General features: G+C 51.1%; 1 protein-coding gene across 1 annotated transcript; it reads left to right on the top strand.

The window, feature by feature from the left end:
* Positions 1-260: 260 nt before the first annotated feature.
* On the top strand, positions 261-10,906 carry SFTPD (surfactant protein D). The gene is made up of 7 exons (XM_055325825.1): positions 261-459; positions 6,193-6,309; positions 6,583-6,699; positions 7,004-7,120; positions 7,513-7,629; positions 8,156-8,239; positions 10,345-10,906. The coding sequence occupies exons 1-7, from the start codon at positions 261-263 to the stop codon at positions 10,719-10,721; spliced, it is 1,128 nt and encodes a 375-aa protein (XP_055181800.1). The 3' UTR covers positions 10,722-10,906.
* Positions 10,907-17,751: the final 6,845 nt, after the last annotated feature.

Below are 17,751 nucleotides of genomic sequence, written 5' to 3'. Positions count from 1 at the left end.
AGAAAGGGCAACATGGGGCATCTGAGACCTAGCTGGCTACTGCTCTCAACCCATGTCACGAGTTCCATCTGGGTAACTCATGCTCTCCTGGGCCAGACCATATGCCCTCCTGGGCCCTAATGTGCTTTGGGAGCCCTGCTGCTCTCAGCCCCACACGAGGGAGGGGAGGTGGAGAGGTGCTTCAGGAGCCGGGCCAAGCCCTAACCGAGGTCCTAGGACCAAGAGCATGTCCTTTCTTTTTCTGTTCATCTGCCTAGACCATGCTTCTCCTCCCTCTCTCCGTGCTGATCCTGCTCACACAGCCCCTGAGGCCACTGGGAGCAGAAGTGAAGACCTATTCCCAGAGAACAGCAGCCAACACCTGCACCCTGGTCATGTGTAACCCCGTGGAGAATGGCCTGCCTGGTCGTGATGGACGGGATGGGAGAGAGGGCCCCCGGGGCGAGAAGGGAGATCCAGGTAGGCTGGGACCATGGGCTTTTCCTGGTGGAAAGCGGTAGGTATTGGAATTGTAACCAACCCAGAAATGCTGGCTGTTCTGCTGTGGAAGGCTCGGAGGTGGACTTCCTCCTCTCTAGGGGTTGGGTTTCCCCCAGGCGTTTGGTCCTTCTAAAGCACTGCTTTACCAGTTGAAAAATGACTGACTGCCCAGAGCTCCCAGGTGCCTCATTCCATGACCAGCTGCCTTGACTCCTCCCCTGGAGTCTTCTGATTCCTCTCACCGCGAGAATGAGGAAATTGTGGGCCCATGGACTTTGTAGCTCTCCAGAACCTGCTCCAGGACTTAACAGTTGGTCATCTAGATGAAATGGTGTCTGTGAAAGGTGTTAAAAACTTTTAATATTGCATGAAGGATGGGAAAGAAAGAGGCTCTGTGGTCCCATACTCAGGTCTGATCAAAAGGATTTGCACTGATACCATTATGGAGAGAAAAAAAGGGAGCTCACATTTCTTTGTCCAACCTCACGCTTGGGTGTGCACTGAGTCATTGATTTAACCCTCCCAAAAGTCTTACAAAGGACGTATGACTCTTATCTGGCAGGTGAGAACATTGTGACAGAGGGGCCAGATGACAGCCCATCTGGGGGGGAACAGACATGGGCCTCTGCATCAGGCCGATCTGTGCCTGACTGCTAGCTCTAGCTCCGTAGCAGGGACCCAGGCCTAGGGCAAGCCAGAGTCCCCGAGCCTCAGTTTGCTCATCTGTAAGTGGGAATGAGATCTCTCACAAAGTGACAAATAACTGAGCCAAGGCTTTATTTTTTGTTAAGTTGTTAGGATCAAGTTGCACCTTCTTTCTGGACCCATCGGGTGAGGTCTTGTGAGGTTCCTGAAGGTACTGGTTATTAAGGGAATTATCCAAGAAGGATCTGGGTCTTGGTGGCAAAGTGTCAGAATTCAGTGAACTGGCAATTAGGACAACAGGGGACTCCCCTGCCCCACCCCCCCAGGTGCTGGGCTAGAGCTATGGAGGGATCTACTGTGGTCTTTATCTTTCAGGACTTTGCATTTTGTTTGGGGAGGAAGGAAACTAACAACATTTTTTAAAAAGATTTTATTTATTTATTCATGAGAGAAACACACACACAGAGAGGCAGAGACACAGGCAGAGGGAGAAGCAGGCTCCCCACAAGGAGCCCGATGTGGGACTCGATCCAGCGTCCTGGGATCATGCCCTGGGCCAAAGGCAGATGCTCAACAGCTGAGCCACCCAGGTGTCCCATGGAAACTAAGAACATTTAAGCTGGAAAGAATGGGTAACGTCCCCAGGCTTTGTAGGATAAGGGACAAGTGCTCATCTGTCTAGCTGTCCATCCTTTATACTCAGGGAGCAGCTCCCAACATGAATGGCGAGGGGCCTGAGGGGAAGGCCACTTGGATGTGCACTCCGAAGAAGGGTGGTATTCAAGGGTCAGCATCTTGGAGAGTCCTCACTCTCTCTAGCCCTCAGAGGGGCCCTCTCCTACAGTCCCCCTGTGACCCCGCAGCATTGAGCGTGGCTGAGACCTACCTCTGGCGCGCAGAAGCCTCCTCCCACCCCTGTGCACATTCCAAGCCCGGCCTTAGTTCGGTGCTTGGAAACCAGGGGGACCAAGGGGACCAGGCTGCCCTCTGGCTCCTGGACTGCAGGTGCGCTAGTCGCTCAACCACTGTGAGTCTGGGAACTCCCCGGAGAGCTTGGAGCTCCTCGGCATCTTACCCAAGTAAGTGTGGCTGGGGCCGGAGTGTGCGTTTATGACAACATCCCCCGCAGACGCGCAAGGTTCCAAGGACCTGCTAGAAAGGGCAAGATGGGCCAGAGAGAGGAGAGCCTAGAGCAGAGGTGGAGAGTGGAGTTGGGTCGCTGTGGTAATGCCTCGGGCGTATCATGGAGGGCCAGTAAGACCCCACCTGGCTTTGGGGGCTCTATGTCCAGGACAGTCCCCTTATTCCTCAGCACCTACAAGATTCCTGCAGTCTTTTGCAGAAGGATTCAGCAGAAGTGTCCCTCCAGGGGTGTGCATCTCCCTTGGAACAAAACCACATACTCCTCAGCAGCCCACTAGGACACTCCACCCCTGGCTACTTCTCTGACCTCACCTCCTTCTACTCCGGCCACTCTGGCTCCTTGCTGATCCCTAACCACACTCGGGCCTCTGATGAATCAGGGCCCTCTCCCTGTCTCCCCATAGCTGTCCCTGTGGGTCACTTCTCACAGACAACCTTCTCCACTAGTCTGTCCCTGACCACCTTCCTTAGAAGAAACAGCCGCCCCCCCCCCCCGCCCCGCCCGTGACCCTCTCTGTGCTTTTTTTTTTTCTCTGTGGCACTTATTCTGATCTAATAGACCATATGTTGTGCACTTTAATTTTTAGGATCTGTCTCTATGCAATTGGGTTTAAGCTCCATGAGGAAGGGATCTGATTTGGGGTCTGCTTCTTTCACTGCTGTGTCCCGCCATTGAGGATGGTGTTTTCTGTGCAGCAGAAGTTTCAGCGAGTACTTGTGGGATGAAGGAATGTGGAATGAAAGGGAGAAGGGATTTACTGCAGTTAAGACTGGCCACATTGCTGGTCCTTAAAGCTTCCCTTCAGGTGGCATTATGGTACAGGGCTGGCCTTTGGGGGACACTAGGATGCAAAATTAGTGCTTTAGGAGGGATGGGGGCTTGCCGTTGAAGAGGGTGTCCCCTCATGGCCTCCAGGGCTTGTACATCATGGATGGAAAACCTCTACTGCTCCTTCCACCTGCTACCATCCCAGCCAGGGTGGAGCCCAAGAGGGGCTCAGCCTAGGGGAAGGACATCTCCACCCCAGCACGGTGCCCTGCTGGATATGGGATGTGGGGCCCATCCTGTAACCCTTTACGCTTCCATTGCTTTCCCAGTAAGGATCATAACCAGAAGCAGGACACAATGCCCTGCACAGAGCCTCTCAGCAACCCATCCCAGGGAGCAGTCCCCGGCCACCAGCATGTTCTTGCTCAGGCAGGTCTGGTCCCTCCTTTCCCTGGGAGCATGGTATCCAAGTCTGAAATGTCATTTTTTCCCTCTGTATGTCTCTCTAAATCTTCCTTGCTCTGAAGTCCCTTTTCTTCCTTTAGGAAGACAGCTCTGGGCATGTGTGTGTGTGCTGGGGTTGGGGTTATGATGTAATGGGATGAGGGACACCTTGTGAATTGTCCTCCTCACTCATTACCTGTGCCTCACAGCTGAAAATCCTATTACACATCCCATGCAGACCAGGGTCTGGTGCTGATATTTGCATCTTGCCCAGCACTGAGCACACGGTTGTATTCCATAGATGGTTTCTTAGTGAACAAGTAAGTGAATGAACAAGTCAGCACCACCTGTTAAGTGTCATTTCTTTTTGCACATGAATGTTCATAGCAGCTTTATTCACAATAGCCCAAATGCCCAGCAACAGGTGGATGGATGAACGAGATGTGTTCTGTCCATACGGTGGAACATTACTCAGCCATACAAGGGAACGAAGCACTGAGACACACTGCCAAGTGGATGACCCTCAAAAATGTCACTACAAGTTTAAAAAGCCCGATGCCAAAGGTCATATGTTGCATCATTCCATGTATAGGAAATGTCCAAAATAGGAGATAGAGACGGAAGGTAGAGTAGTGGTGTCCAGGGGCTGCGAGGAGGGCGAATTGGGGGTGGTGGTTTAGTGGCTATAGTTTCTTTCAAGGGAGACAAAATGATATTGAACTCAGTAGAGGAGGTAGTTGTACATCATGGTGAGTGTGCTAACTGCCACTGAATTGTGTGCTTTGAAAAGGTTAATGTTATATGAATTTCATCTCACTAAACAAGAAAGAAAGAAAGAAAGAAAGAAAGAATGAAAGAAAGAGAAAGAAAGAAAAAAGCAAATGAGCAGAACCAAGTATAAAATAAAAAAAAAAGGATTTTATTAATTTATTGGAGAGCCAGTGAGCGAGCACGGGGGAGGTGCAGAGGGAGAGGGAGAAGCAGACTCCCCGCTGAGCAGGGAGCCCTGAGGCAGGGCTCAATCTCAGGACTCTTAAGCACTGATCACCATTTGTCCCCATGAGTCTTTTGGGGGTAAATCTTGAGTAACTTCAGACCTTGGCAGCCTTTCTGGAGGTAACAGGTCTTTCTAAAAATGCTTGATCATTTTTCCAATACAAAAATAATATGTGGTCACTAAAGAAACAATAAGAAGAAAGTTAAAATTATCTTGTGTCACTAGGGAAGGAACAACTGGTAACAATTTTGTATATACTTTCCCTGGGTCTTTCCAATGGGTCCTGCATGTGCACATGCCCCACACACATCACGCACATATAGGTACTTATGAAACCGGATCACATTGCACATTAGGTCATAATTTGGTCTCTTTCCTCTAGGTTCAAGAGCATATTGCATTGCTTTTTCTTTTTTAATTGAGGTATAATTGACATATAACATTATATTAGTTTCCAATCTATAGCATAATGATTCAATATTTGCACATATTGTGAAATGATCACCACAAGAAGTCTTGTCAAAGTCCATCACCACACAGAGTACGTTTTTTTTCTTGCCGTGATAAGAACTTTTAAGATCTACTCTCTGAACAGCTTTCACATATACAATACAGTATTATTAACTCTAGTCGCCATGCTGCCCATGACATCCCCAGAACTTATTTTATAACTGGACATTTGTACCTTTTTACCACCACAAGCCTTTCTGTCCACTTCCCAACCCCACCTCTAGAAACCACCAATCTGTTCTCTATATCTATGAGTTTGTTGTTTTTGTTTGTTGGTTGGCTTATCTATTTAGTTTCTACATATAAGTGAAATTGTATGGTATTTGTCTCTCTCTGTCTGATTTATTCCATTAGCATAACGCCCTGAACATCGATCCACATTATGGCAAATGGCAAGATTTCATTCTTTTTTTATGGCCGAATAATATTCCATTGTGTGTATACCTGCCTTTTCTCCATCCGTTCATCCATCGATGGACACCTAGGCTCTAAGCCATCTCCATGTCTTGGCTATTGTAATGGCTCAGTGAACAGTGCTGCAGTGAACACGGGGGTACAGATATCTTTTTGAATTAGTGTTTTGGTTTTTTTTTAGATAAATACACAGAAGGGGAATTGCTGGATCACATAGCAGCTCTATTTTTAATTTTTTGAAGCTTCATTCTGTTTTCCACAGTGGCTGTACCCCATTAACATTCCTACTAACAGTGCACAAGGGTTCCCTTGTCTCCATATCTTGGCCAACGTTTGTTATCTCTTGTCTTTTTTTTATAATAACCATTCTAACAGGTGTGAGGTGATATTGCAGTTTTGATTTACATTTCCCTGATGATTAGTGCCAGGTGTCATTTTTTTATGTGAACTTTAGTTCTGGGGAGGGGAGAAGAGGTCCATGATCAACAGTAAATGCTGATAGATTGCCTGTTAAAAATGCTGACAAATTGCCTGCTATAAATACTATGGACAAGCCAAGTCAGATAAGTCTTGGCTTGAATCCACAGCCAACTGTGGCCAGCCAATTTTCTCACCTGTAAAAAGGAGATGTGGACACCCATTTCCTGGACTACCATTGGACCAAGGAGTATGGAGATGTATGTCCACACCCTGTAGAACCTTGAAGGCATGCAAGGAGCCTGACTGTACAGGCAGCTGGCACCTCCTGGGACTAAGGTCAGATTAATACCCATCTCTTCTGCCACTACAGGTTCGCCAGGAGCAGTGGGGAGAGCAGGGATGCCTGGACCAGCTGGCCCAGTTGGGCCCAAAGGAGACAATGGCTCTGCTGGAGAGCCTGGACTGAAGGGAGACTCTGGACCATCCGGTGAGCAGCTGGGCACGGGATGCAGATGCCTGCAGGTGGTGCTGCTGCCACTGGGCTCTGCTGATAGATGTGCGCAGATCCCATCCCAAGAAGAAGGCAGAAGGCTGTTCTGAAGGTGGCTCTGGGTTATTTCAGGGAGTACTAGAACTACTGTTGGCATCATCTTCTATAATGCTGCTGCCTCTCTGACTTCTATCATTCCTCTCATCTTCTCATGTACTTCCACTTCCAATACAATTTAGAGTCACTGACTAGGCCGGTCCTTTTCCCCAGGACCTCCAGGACCTCGAGGTATGCCTGGTCCAGCTGGCAGAGAGGGCCCAGCTGGGAAGCAAGGGGATGCAGGACCTCAAGGCCCACCAGGTCCACAAGGAGAAGCTGGGCCCAAAGGTAGGTGGTTGCTATGTGGCTGGTCTGGGAGGGAGAAGGGAGGAATATATTGACAGTCCAGGAGGTGACCTAAGGCAAGCTCAGAGTAGCAGGAAAAGCCCAGACTGTCAGCCCTGGGTAGGCCACATCGTGGCTCCTTCCCCCCACATTCCCACATGGATGGTGTTTTCCTGTTCACCTCCATGGAGGAACCCCAGTAAGGAGCACCTTCTCCCCAGGTCTCTGTCCCCCTGGAGCAGTGGGTGAAACCTCCACTACTGAACACACTCTCAGTAGCACTTGTCCCAATTTGTTCCTTCTTTAGGAGAAGTGGGTATGCCTGGCAAGCAGGGGTCTGCAGGGATGACAGGCCCCACAGGTGTTAAAGGAGAGACAGGTGCCCCTGGTGAGCGTGGAGCCCCTGGAGTTGCTGGGGAAGCAGGTGAGTGATGGAGGGAGTGAGGCCTGGGCTCCGGTGCTCTTGTGTCCCCCTGACACTGTCTGTGGATGGCCACCCCTCCACCACCGCCACTTATCGTGTCAGAGCTGGTGTTACTGTGAGGTGGGGAGAGTCTATGTTCAAGGAGGGTGACTGCTGGGCCCTGGGAGCCATCTGCATCCAGGGAGAGTGACTTGTGAGCAATAGCGACAGTATGGGTGCTGGAGTTTGGTCGTTGGGTGCTAGGGCAGTGTGTGGAGAGGGTGCCTGGCTGGGTTGTGGGAGCAGTCTATAGGGGAAGGGGTGCTGTAGGCCAGTTGGACAATTCAGATACGGGAAGGGTAAACATGCTGGAAAACGTGTTCAGAGCTCAACCAGCTCTTCTGTGATCCCAGGACCTGCTGGAGCCATGGGCCCGCCGGGACCTCCAGGTGCCAAAGGGTCCCCTGGACTGAAGGGGGACAGAGGTGCTCCTGGGGACAGAGGAGCAAAGGGAGAGAGTGGGCTTCCGGGTAAGTTGGTATCTGTCAGATTTGGGAGCTCCCACGGGTGGGGGCAGGGGGAGGGAGGTGGCACTCTTTCTATCAGGACAGCCTATCTTCTTGGACTTCAGCCCCATTAGGCATGGGAAGTGGGCGGAAAGCAGGAAAGCTAGCTGGCAGGCAGACCGGAGAATTAGGAGTGAGGCTAGAACCCCAGGCGGCTTTTTCTTGATCAACTAGGGAAAGCATATTCCCCTTCCCAATGCAAAGGATAGCTTTGAGTATCAAATACCCCAGTGGATGGGAAGTGTCATGGGGTTTAGTGTCCATGAGGCACAGGGACCTACTCACCAGTGTGTTCATAGCAGAAGCCACAGGAAATCTGGGGCCAACAGGGATCAGCTGTGTCAGCAGATGGGCTTCTAAGGACCCATCCCGGCTCCTTGCCCCACCCCCGGTTTGCACCTGCACCTGGGCACCCTTCCCTGAGGCCTAGGCTCTGAGCTGATCCCAGGCTATGCTGGGCTTACCTTCCCTCGGCCTCTCTCTTCTGCAGACATCACTGCTCTGAGGCAGCAGGTGGAGGCCTTACAGCAACAGGTACAAAACCTCCAGAATGCCTTGTCTCAGTATAGGAAAGGTAAGTTCCTGGACCTGAACAAAGCCAGGCACCAGGGCTAGGCCCTCGACTGGGTCTGGGCCTTGGTTTGGCATTGGCTGGGCTTGGGTCTAGAACTGGCATGGGTTGTGACCATATTTAGGGCCGGGCCTGGCTCTGGGGCAGGGTCTGGGGCTGAGAATAGGGCTGGGACAGAGCAGTGCAGCCACATACTCCAGGATCTGGAAGTAGATACAAGAGACAAATAGGAGGATGTGCCCATATCACCAGTTCAGTGGGGTGATGGAAGTATGGTGGAGGTTATCCAGGTCCGGGATGCCCCCCAACATCATAGCCACCTGGGACCCGGTCAATGCCCTGAGCCCTGTGCAGTTCAGCAGACCCTCATCCCTGCCTACCCTTGGACCCCAACCCAGGAGGCGTTTCTTACATCTGTGGGACCCGGGGTGTGAGTGCCCAGAGATGTTGCTTCACAGCCCAAGGCAGCAGAGAAGCCAGACGCTGTCCCGAGAGCTGGGGCTGGGATCCTGCCCTTGGGACTCAAGGCTGGTGGGGGCCTGGCCTTGCTGTGTGGCCATGAAGCACCTCACCCTGGACATGCCCTTGATTCTGGTCCTTGGGTATTTTGAGCAGAGATTCTTAGACCCTGGAATGCTGCAGAGTCAGGGGTCCCCAGGAGCACACCCCTGAGTGCCCTGTGCCTTTAGGAACCCCTCTCAGTCCTTGGCTGCCCCTCCTCCTCCTCTGCTCTCCCCGAGTCTACATCATTCATCCAACCTCCCTGATCCAAAAAACAAAAGGAGTTTTCTGAAGGGGTAAGGGGGCCCGACTGAGTAGGACGCAGGGCTGGCCCTTAAGTACCAAAGTCTCAAGGATGAGAGTTTTAGGTATTGGGTAGTCTTCCTCCCTCCACAAACGTATTTGTGCGTGTTCACTCTGCTGCAAACCAAGGGGAACATGTGCCTGGGCACCGGCCACGTGTGTGGACACCGGCCCTAGGCATCACTGACCCCGCACCATGACATACGTGAGCACGAGCAGGTGTGTACATGTGCATCTGGGTGGTTGGTGCTGCCATGGACATTCACAGGGTTCGAGTGCCGGGAACATAAAACCCAGTAATGGCTCACAGACCCTTGCCCTGGTCCTGTCCAGGGTGCTCTGAGAGCCATCCTGAGCCTGTGTGGAAGCTACTCAGAGAAGGGCAGTGGGTCAGGGAGCAGCCTGAGCCCTTGCAGCCCGGGGAGGCCAGGGCACAGCCCTCGAGGGAGCCCTGAAGATTTCCACGCCTGAGTCCCAAGCCAAAGGGATGGGAATGGCATGAACTGAGAAGACGTACTTGATATGTCACAAGGGTGATGCTTCTGTGAAGTGGGCCCCCGCTTTAGAATCGAAGAATCAGAAACCCTAAAATGGAAGTAACTTCCCCCTGCCCCCCCAGAAGCCATTGTCAGGCCGGAGTGGGACACCTGGCTTCCGATTCCCAAATGGGGCTCTCCCAGAACTGATGCCCTCGACCCCCTGCCACCTGTTGGGTGCCTTCATCCTCCTGGGACCCAGCACCCCGGGGAGGCTGACTGGCTGGGGGCAGGGCCCACGTGGGCACCAAGGAGCCAGTGTGGGGCTTCAGTGAGCGCAGGGATTAGCACCCTGGGACTCTCAGGCATCCCCTTCCCCCACCAGCTCAGACGCAAGGTCTGTTTTTCACACTCTCAGAAACTGCTCCAGCTGCCACGCTGTCATGTCCCTGGCCAAAGTCCTCCCAATCCCCCTTGGCCCCAGCATACAAAGTGGGGTGAAGCAGAAGGGGTGTGTCCAGCTCTGGTGTCCCAGCAAACAAGGGTTAACCCTAACCCTGCATGTGATGGGCCGGTGACCCTGGGCCTCTTACTCAGCCTCCCTGAGCTCCAGTGTCCTCCGCTGTAGCTGCAGGCCACAGGACCCCGCCCGGGGTGCACTGCGTGTCAGGGCTGCCTGGGAACCAAGCGCCTCGCTGTCGTCCTACAGGGGCTCTGACCCTCCCGGGGGAGGCCTGGGGTGGAGGCTCCGCTGGGGCGCAGAGGCCTGGGAGGCCCTGAGCCGGGCCCGTTGCCGCCACGCCCCACCTGCCTCCCCTCCTCTCTTAGTGGACCTCTTCCCCGACGGCCGGGGTATCGGGAAGAAGATCTTCAAGACGGCGGGCGTGGAAAAGAGTTTCCAAGAGGCACAGCAGCTGTGTACGCAGGCGGGGGGACAGGTGGCCTCCCCGCGCTCGGCCGCCGAGAACGAGGCCCTGCGGCAGCTGGTCGCCGCGCAGAACAAGGCTGCTTTCCTGAGCATGACCGACGCCAGGAAGGAGGGCACGTTCACCTACCCCTCAGGGGAGCCTCTGGTCTACACCAACTGGGCGCCGGGGGAGCCCAACAACAACGGCGGCTCGGAGGACTGCGTGGAGATCTTTACCAACGGCAAGTGGAATGACAAGGTCTGCGGGGAGCAGCGCCTGGTGGTCTGCGAGTTCTGAGCCCGGGGGGTGCGGGGGGCCTGGCCTGAGCGGCCCACACCTGCACGCGCCCGGCCGTCGGGGAGGCCAGGAGGCTGGCCCTGCACGCCGCTCCCGGCCACCGGCGTCACGCGTGGGACACCTGCCAGAGGAAGAAGGGCCCGCTGCTTTCCCAGTTGCAAGGAATAAAGTTGGCTCCCCAAGACCTCCCGGTGGCAAAATCCAGTGGCTCTCCTCTCCTCCTCCAGCTGTCAGCCAGGTTTGGCCAGCTGGCGGCACCCTGGCCTCCACTCCTCCTCCTCTGAGCTTCCAGGGCGGCCTCTTGCTTCCTGTCCTCTCAGCCTCCTCAGCCTCTTTCGCTCCTCCCGCCTCCCCCCCTTGACCACTGAACAGAGACGGGGGCCTCTGCTCCCCCTCTGTTCTCTCCTGGCCTGACTCTCGCTCTAGGTGGAACTCATTCTGTCCAAGGCTTCGGATTCCTTCTCCTGACAGCTTCCACATGCATGGCCCTGTTTGGGGGACCTCCCTAAACCCCAGGCTCCTCCAGCCAATGCGAGCTGTAGCCCTGGGGCGCTTAGGCCTCAGTGGCAGCCTCCTGCTTCCAGGCTGGAGCCCAGGAAGCAGCAGATAACAGTGAGATGACCTGGCAGCGAGCATCTGCCTCCCCTGACTGCACGGCCTTATGCGGGGAGCCTGGGCCTCATCCTTGCAGGACCCAGGATCTCTCTCTCTCTCTCTCCCTGTATCATTCAACTGTCTCTTGGTTTACAGAAGGGAGTTCCATCCCCACAGCCCTAGATCGATCTGAAATCTCAGACATGGAGGGAGTCTGACCATGCTCACATTTATCCCCACCTGCTGTCTGGCCTCACAGTTCCAGAAACGTTCCTTCTCCACTCTGCCCCAGAGGGAATCTAGTCAAATTACTATATTATGACAACTGTAGTCTAGCTCCTCATTTTACAGTTATGGAAACCAGGACACAGAGCAAGCAGGGGGTGGCGAGGCCACAGGCAATGCCAGCGCTACAGCTCAGTCATGACAAAAGTCATTTGACCTCAAAGCTTACACTTTTGGCCTGTAAGTTTGTAGGCCAAAGGCCTCTGTATCAATTTAGTCAATTTTATTGACACACTATTGCAAAAAAAATTTTTTTTGTATTTTCTTTCTAAAACTTTTTAATTTTAATTCTAGTTAGTTAACATACAGTGTTATATTGGTTTCAAGTGTGTAAGATAGTAATTCAGCACTTCCATACATTCTCCTGTGCTCATCATGATAAGTACTACAAAAAATGTAAATGACACCCATGCTTAAGGGATTGGAATGACACCTGGATGAAGCATAAACTCACAGGAGAGGGCAAAAAATGTCATCCCTGGATAGAAAGCCAACCACTCTCTCCTTTGTTCCCAGAGACCATGAGATCTGCCCTTTCTGGCCCTTCCTCAATGGGTTCCCCAGATCCTCTGCTCAACATCCTACAGCCACATCTCATACATAGAACAACATGCCTGAAAACAAAAGCTTCATCTCCCATCAGCATGCAGCTCAGGCTCTCTGCCAAGATCTTTCTCCTGTCACTAAAGAAATCCCCAATTCCTGGCAGCTTCTGAATGTAAGTCAGTTCCACACTAAGAGTAAACAACTCTCCAGCACAGAGGCCACACCTGGACCCACTCATTGAGGGAGATTAGAAAGACCTTTAAAAAAAAATTGCAAGTAAGAAAAACAACTGAATCTAGCTTTAAGCAAAATACGAACATTTCTTCTAAGAACAGAGAGTCCTGAATTGGCCCAAGGAGGACGGGGAGACCACAGGCAGCATCGTGCTGTCTCCCTGGCTTCTGCACCCCACCCCCCGGATCCTTGCCTCTTCCTCCTTCCACATCAGCTTCCTCTTCTTCCCAGGCCCTTGACAGCCCAGCATGGGGAAACATGTGTCACAGAGATTGCCACACAGAGATTAGAAACTCTTGCTTGATAAGCAATTCAAAAATCCTATAAAAATAAATCTCTTTCAGATGCCTGCCTCTGGTTCAATCACCTAAACTTGGAGGTTGGGACCACACAGGACAATATGGCCACTGGGATCCATGTAAGGTCATGGTAGTTTGGGCAGACGCTCTACGCATTGCTACGCTTAAGTCCTAAGCCTATTTCTTAGTGCAGAAAGAGTGCAGAACTCAGTAGGAAGGAAAGAAATCTATAGTGTTGAAGGCTGGGGATGCAGATACCCAAACCCTAAGAAGAGGATCTATCTGCACTGTGGGGCCACAGTGGCCTGGTTTGTTCTTTGGCACCAAGAACACGGAAGAGGCCTCCTTTGCACTTATATCACAGGCAAAAATCAACATGAATCTTAAACATTATTGGCTCTATCCCAACTATAGTAACCATGGTCCTGGTTTCGTAGCCTAGGTGCCAACTGAATCCAGGGCTGTGTGATTCTTACATTCTCGGGACATGTCATGACTCTCACGTGCCAGGTGACCTCGTGCGAGCAGGCTGGGATCCTTCCATGTCTGGACGGGGACAACCACAGCCGTTTCATAGGCAAACCCCTGTTCAGTTTCATAGAGGATTCTCAAGTCATCCCCTGGTTCTCAACCCTCCCATCACCAAACCAGCCCACATCCCATGATGAACAGCCAGTGGGGAGCCCTCTGATGTTTGCTTTTTCAGGATCCTAGCTTTGTTCTGAATTCCCTTGACATAAAATGGAATTGCTTTATAAAAAAGTGGAGTTGCTTACGTCAGGGCATTCTCCATCACTCTTACCTTCTGGATGTCCATAACCCAAAGTTAACAGTGTGCTTGATTTTTCAAGCTACCTATGTCTTATCTACAAGAGCAGAGAAAGCAAGTATCTATCAGGAGCAGTAAAATATGAATTTATATGTCAAGTGTTTGTCCAGGCACTGGATTCAGAGATGAAAATAGCTGGCTATGCTCTCCTAGATGCTGCAGCCCCGCACATCCATAACATTAGAGATAAGCTGTGGAATGTGTTACAGCAATGGGCAATCGAGATCCTCCATAAGGATCCAGAAGGAGCGGGTGGCTCTAAAGCCCTTAGCCAGGAGAACAGGGAGTTGTCTCCTTGTGCAGTCGCCAGGCTGCTCAGACTCTCACTATTGTTAAGGAGAATCACCTGTGATAGAGGCCTCTGGAGGGCTAATAGCAGGTATTTTGTTGATTCTACTGTTTCCCACCAATATTTCAACAAGAGAGGTCTTACGAAGGCAGGCCTGGGACATGTGTCACCTCTGGGTAGACGCAGATGAGGACTGGTGCACGTTCCTCAAATGCCCTCTACTCTGCTGTCACTATGATTGCAGAAGCATTGGTGGCTATAAAGTTACGGTACAATCTGGCATCCTGGAAGCCTGAGCAAATTCAAGGAGAACAACCGCCCTTGTGGACTCAAGGGGATCACATGGACCCACTTGGGCTCCAAGTGAGACTTGGGGGTTGTTATTGCTGCACCTGTAGCCCATCCTTCTCCATGACACCTTGAAGAGTAGCTGCCTGGCCTTGCCTTCAGTGCCTTCCATTTCTTAACCAGTGTAGTCTCTCCAACTCCCTGGCTCAGACAACTTTGAGGGACAGAGCGACTCATGAGGGCCCTGCCTGGGGAAAATGGTACTTTGCATATTTTTTAGTACCTCGACAGAATGAATGGAGTAAATACATGAAGGAGTTGAGTGAATGAAATCCTTAATTCCCACTTGCAAGTCTGTGTGTTGGGATAAATAAAGTGTTTTCAAGATACTTCCAGGCCCTTTGATCTGAGGAAATTGCACTGTGTTTTCACCACCAGGCTTTCTGACCTTTTAGGAGTTCCCTGAACACTGCATTTCAGGTGTGAGTGGCTGAGCCTAGGCCAGGCCCGAAAGGTCAGGTGGCAGCCTGGGGCCGAGCACAGGCACTCTGTGACCAGAGGGCTGCAGGGGCAAGGCAAGAATGGGAAGGAAAAACTGGGGCTGGGTTTTGAGCCAGCCTCCTACTTGGCCGCCCAGATGCCTACCCATCCCTGCCCACCCACCCAGAGGGAAGTGAGTTCAGCAAAGACTCCATCCCAAGTCCTATGAGAATCTCATCAAGTGATTCCCAAGCTCTTAGGAAAGAGTTGTTCCTAAGCTGTCCTCATCCTAGAACAGTGAGAAAAATTTAAAAATAATGAGAATGGGGATGCTTGGGTGGCTGAGGTCATGATCTCAGGGTCATGGGATCAAGGCCCACATCCAGCTCTGCACTCAATATGGAGTCTGTTTGTCCCTGTCTCTGTCCCTCCCTTCCCCCACTCACATGTGCATGTACTCTGTCTCTCTCTCAATAAATAAAATCTTAAAAAAATAAAAATAGAAAAATAATGAGAAAGGATTTGGTCATCTTACATTAAAAAGTTTTTTTAAGGATTTTATTTATTTGAGAGAGAGAAAGCATGAGATAAAGAGCACGAGTAGGGAGAGGGCAGAGGAAGAGGGAGACACAGGCTCTCCACTGAGCAGGGAGCCCAATGTAGGGCTCAATCCTGGGACCCTGGGATCATGACCTGAGCTGAAGGCAGATGCTTAACTGATTGAACCACCCAGGTGCCCATTAAAAGTTTTTTTTTTAATTTTTATTTATTTATGATAGTCACAGAGAGAAAAAGAGAGAGAGGCAGAGACATAGGCAGAGGGAGAAGCAGGCTCCATGCACCAGGAGCCCGACGTGGGATTCGATCCCGGGTCTCTAGGATCGCGCCCTGGGCCAAAGGCAGGCGCCAAACCGCTGCGCCACCCAGGGATCCCCCCATTAAAAGGTTTTATAAAGCTAACCTACTTAGTGTATTAGTGACACTGAAATAGAGACAGCATTGTAAAAACCCACCAAGCCCAAACACAGGTCCAAGGATATATATGTATATACATATATATCAACCTTGCATGATGAAAATAGAGTATCAAAATAGTAGAAAGATGATGATTGCTCAGTTACTAATGCTGAGGTAAATGGTTAAACATTTAGAGGAAAAATAAAATCAGATTCTTTTACTTACATATACAAATCAAAATCAAAAGAAAATGTAAGCCATGATTTCTATAGTCTTGGAGAGGAAAAGAGCTATCTAAGAGTGGTATCAGAGAAGAAAACCCAAAACAATAATATTGATAAATCAGACCAACACAAAAAAAAATACATAAAACTTCTCTGCCAAAAAGCAAAACCCAAGATATAATGAAAATTAAAGTGTTGATTTATTTGCAAAGTACATAAGAGAAAAAACAATAAGAAACTGATGAATAAGTAGGAAAAATGGGATAAGAATAAGAAGAAAAAAATTCTTAAAAGAAGGAATACTGATGTCTAATAGTATTGAAACACACACACAAAAAGCAAAGTCTTAGTAGTAATTTAAAAAAAAACTAGGGCAGTGCGGGTGGCTTAGTGGTTTAGCACCTGCCTTTGGTCCAGGGCATGATCCTGGAGACCTGGAATCGAGTCCCACGTCGGGCTCCCTGCATGGAGCCTGCTTCTCCCTCTGCCTGTGTCTCTGCCTCTCTCTCTCTCTCTCTGTGTCTCTCATGAATAAATAAACAAAATCTTAAAAAAGAAAATAAAAATAAAAAAAGCTAAATCTAACAACAGCAAGTGTCCCAAAATCTATGGACGAGAGTTATATTCAAGGGATATATACTTTACTTTCATTATTACAAAAAAAATTTTAAAGTGTGAACTGAAAATAATCAAACCAAATATTCATCTTTCTAAAACAAAATTTTCAAACAGCAAAAAGCAAAGGAAGGACAAAACAAATAAGTGAAACTAATGAAATACAAAATCAATAAAAATGATAGAAATGAGAAATTAACGGAGAAACCAGATATCTTAAAGCTGAATGAGAAAAATACATCTTGATAAATTTAAATAAGAAAAAAAAAGCACGCACCATACAATTGACCTTTTTTAAAAAAAATCTTTTTTAAAGATTTTATTTATTTATTCATGAGAGACAGAGAGAGAGAGACAGAGACAGAGACACAGGCAGAGGGAGAAGCAGGCTCCACGCAGGGAGCCCGACGTGGGACTCGATCCCGGTCTCCTGGATCAGGCCCTGGGCCGAAGGCGGGCTGAGCCCCCCGCGCTGCCCAGAGGCCGTAGGTTCTTCTGCGAACAGGCAGCTGGACCTGTCTGGAGCACCGGGCAGGGGCGGACAGTCAGGCCTTTCCACACACCGTCCAGATCCCTGGGTAGTAACAGCAGGGTCCAAGGGCTTTCAGGGTCTCATCGGGCTGAGTAGGACGTGCTTGAAGGGTTTTGTGCCCCCCAGACATAGGGGAGGAGGGGGGTGCTTCCCCTCTTGCCATAGGAGGGCCCAGCTCTGCGGGACCCCAGGGAGCGCAGCACGGAGGAGGCCCCCAGGGTTTCGGGGACCTCTGCAAGGCTCTGTGCTCCCACGAGCCGGGCTTCCAGCTTTAGGAGGACGAACTACCACACGGACTGGCCGGCGGCAGGCCAGCACTGCCTTCTCCCTTTGAGACCCGCGGGGCATCCCCATTGGCCCGTGTGCTGGGCCCTCTCTGGTGCCCAAGGGTCCCCGGGCAGTCTCTCAAGTCTCCTGAGGTACAGGTCCTCAGCCTGAATCCTCAGTCCTGAGGATGGGGGGTGGGGTGTCACCACCAAAATCCCAGGTGAACCTCCTTGCTGATGCTGGGCCGGGGGACAGGGAATAAAAACCCCAGGGCTTGATTCTGATTGGACTCGAGGGGGTACCCAGAAAGTCCACGGGGAGCTGGTGAGAGGCCCACAAACCCAGGCTCAAAAGGGTGAGCCATGCAGTCCCGTCCCTGAAATTTCCCTGGACGCAGCCATCTGAGGTGGGTAGACAAGGAGGGGGTGGCACGCGGGTCCTGCCCTGAAGAACTCCCTGGCAGGTCTGGGAATGGGATAGACGGAGGGACAAGGAGCAGAGAATCTCACCAGTGCGAGGGCTTGCTGGACCCTGGTCACCCGGAGGGAGTGTGCGTCGGGATCTGGCCAGAAAGGGTAGAGGCCCTTAGGA

The sequence above is a fragment of the Nyctereutes procyonoides genome, unplaced genomic scaffold (assembly GCF_905146905.1).
Source record: "Nyctereutes procyonoides isolate TBG_1078 unplaced genomic scaffold, NYPRO_anot_genome, whole genome shotgun sequence".
NCBI classification, from domain to species: Eukaryota; Metazoa; Chordata; class Mammalia; order Carnivora; family Canidae; genus Nyctereutes; species Nyctereutes procyonoides.
Note: the sequence above shows the minus strand (reverse complement) of the source record. Positions and strands in the feature narration are given on the sequence as shown.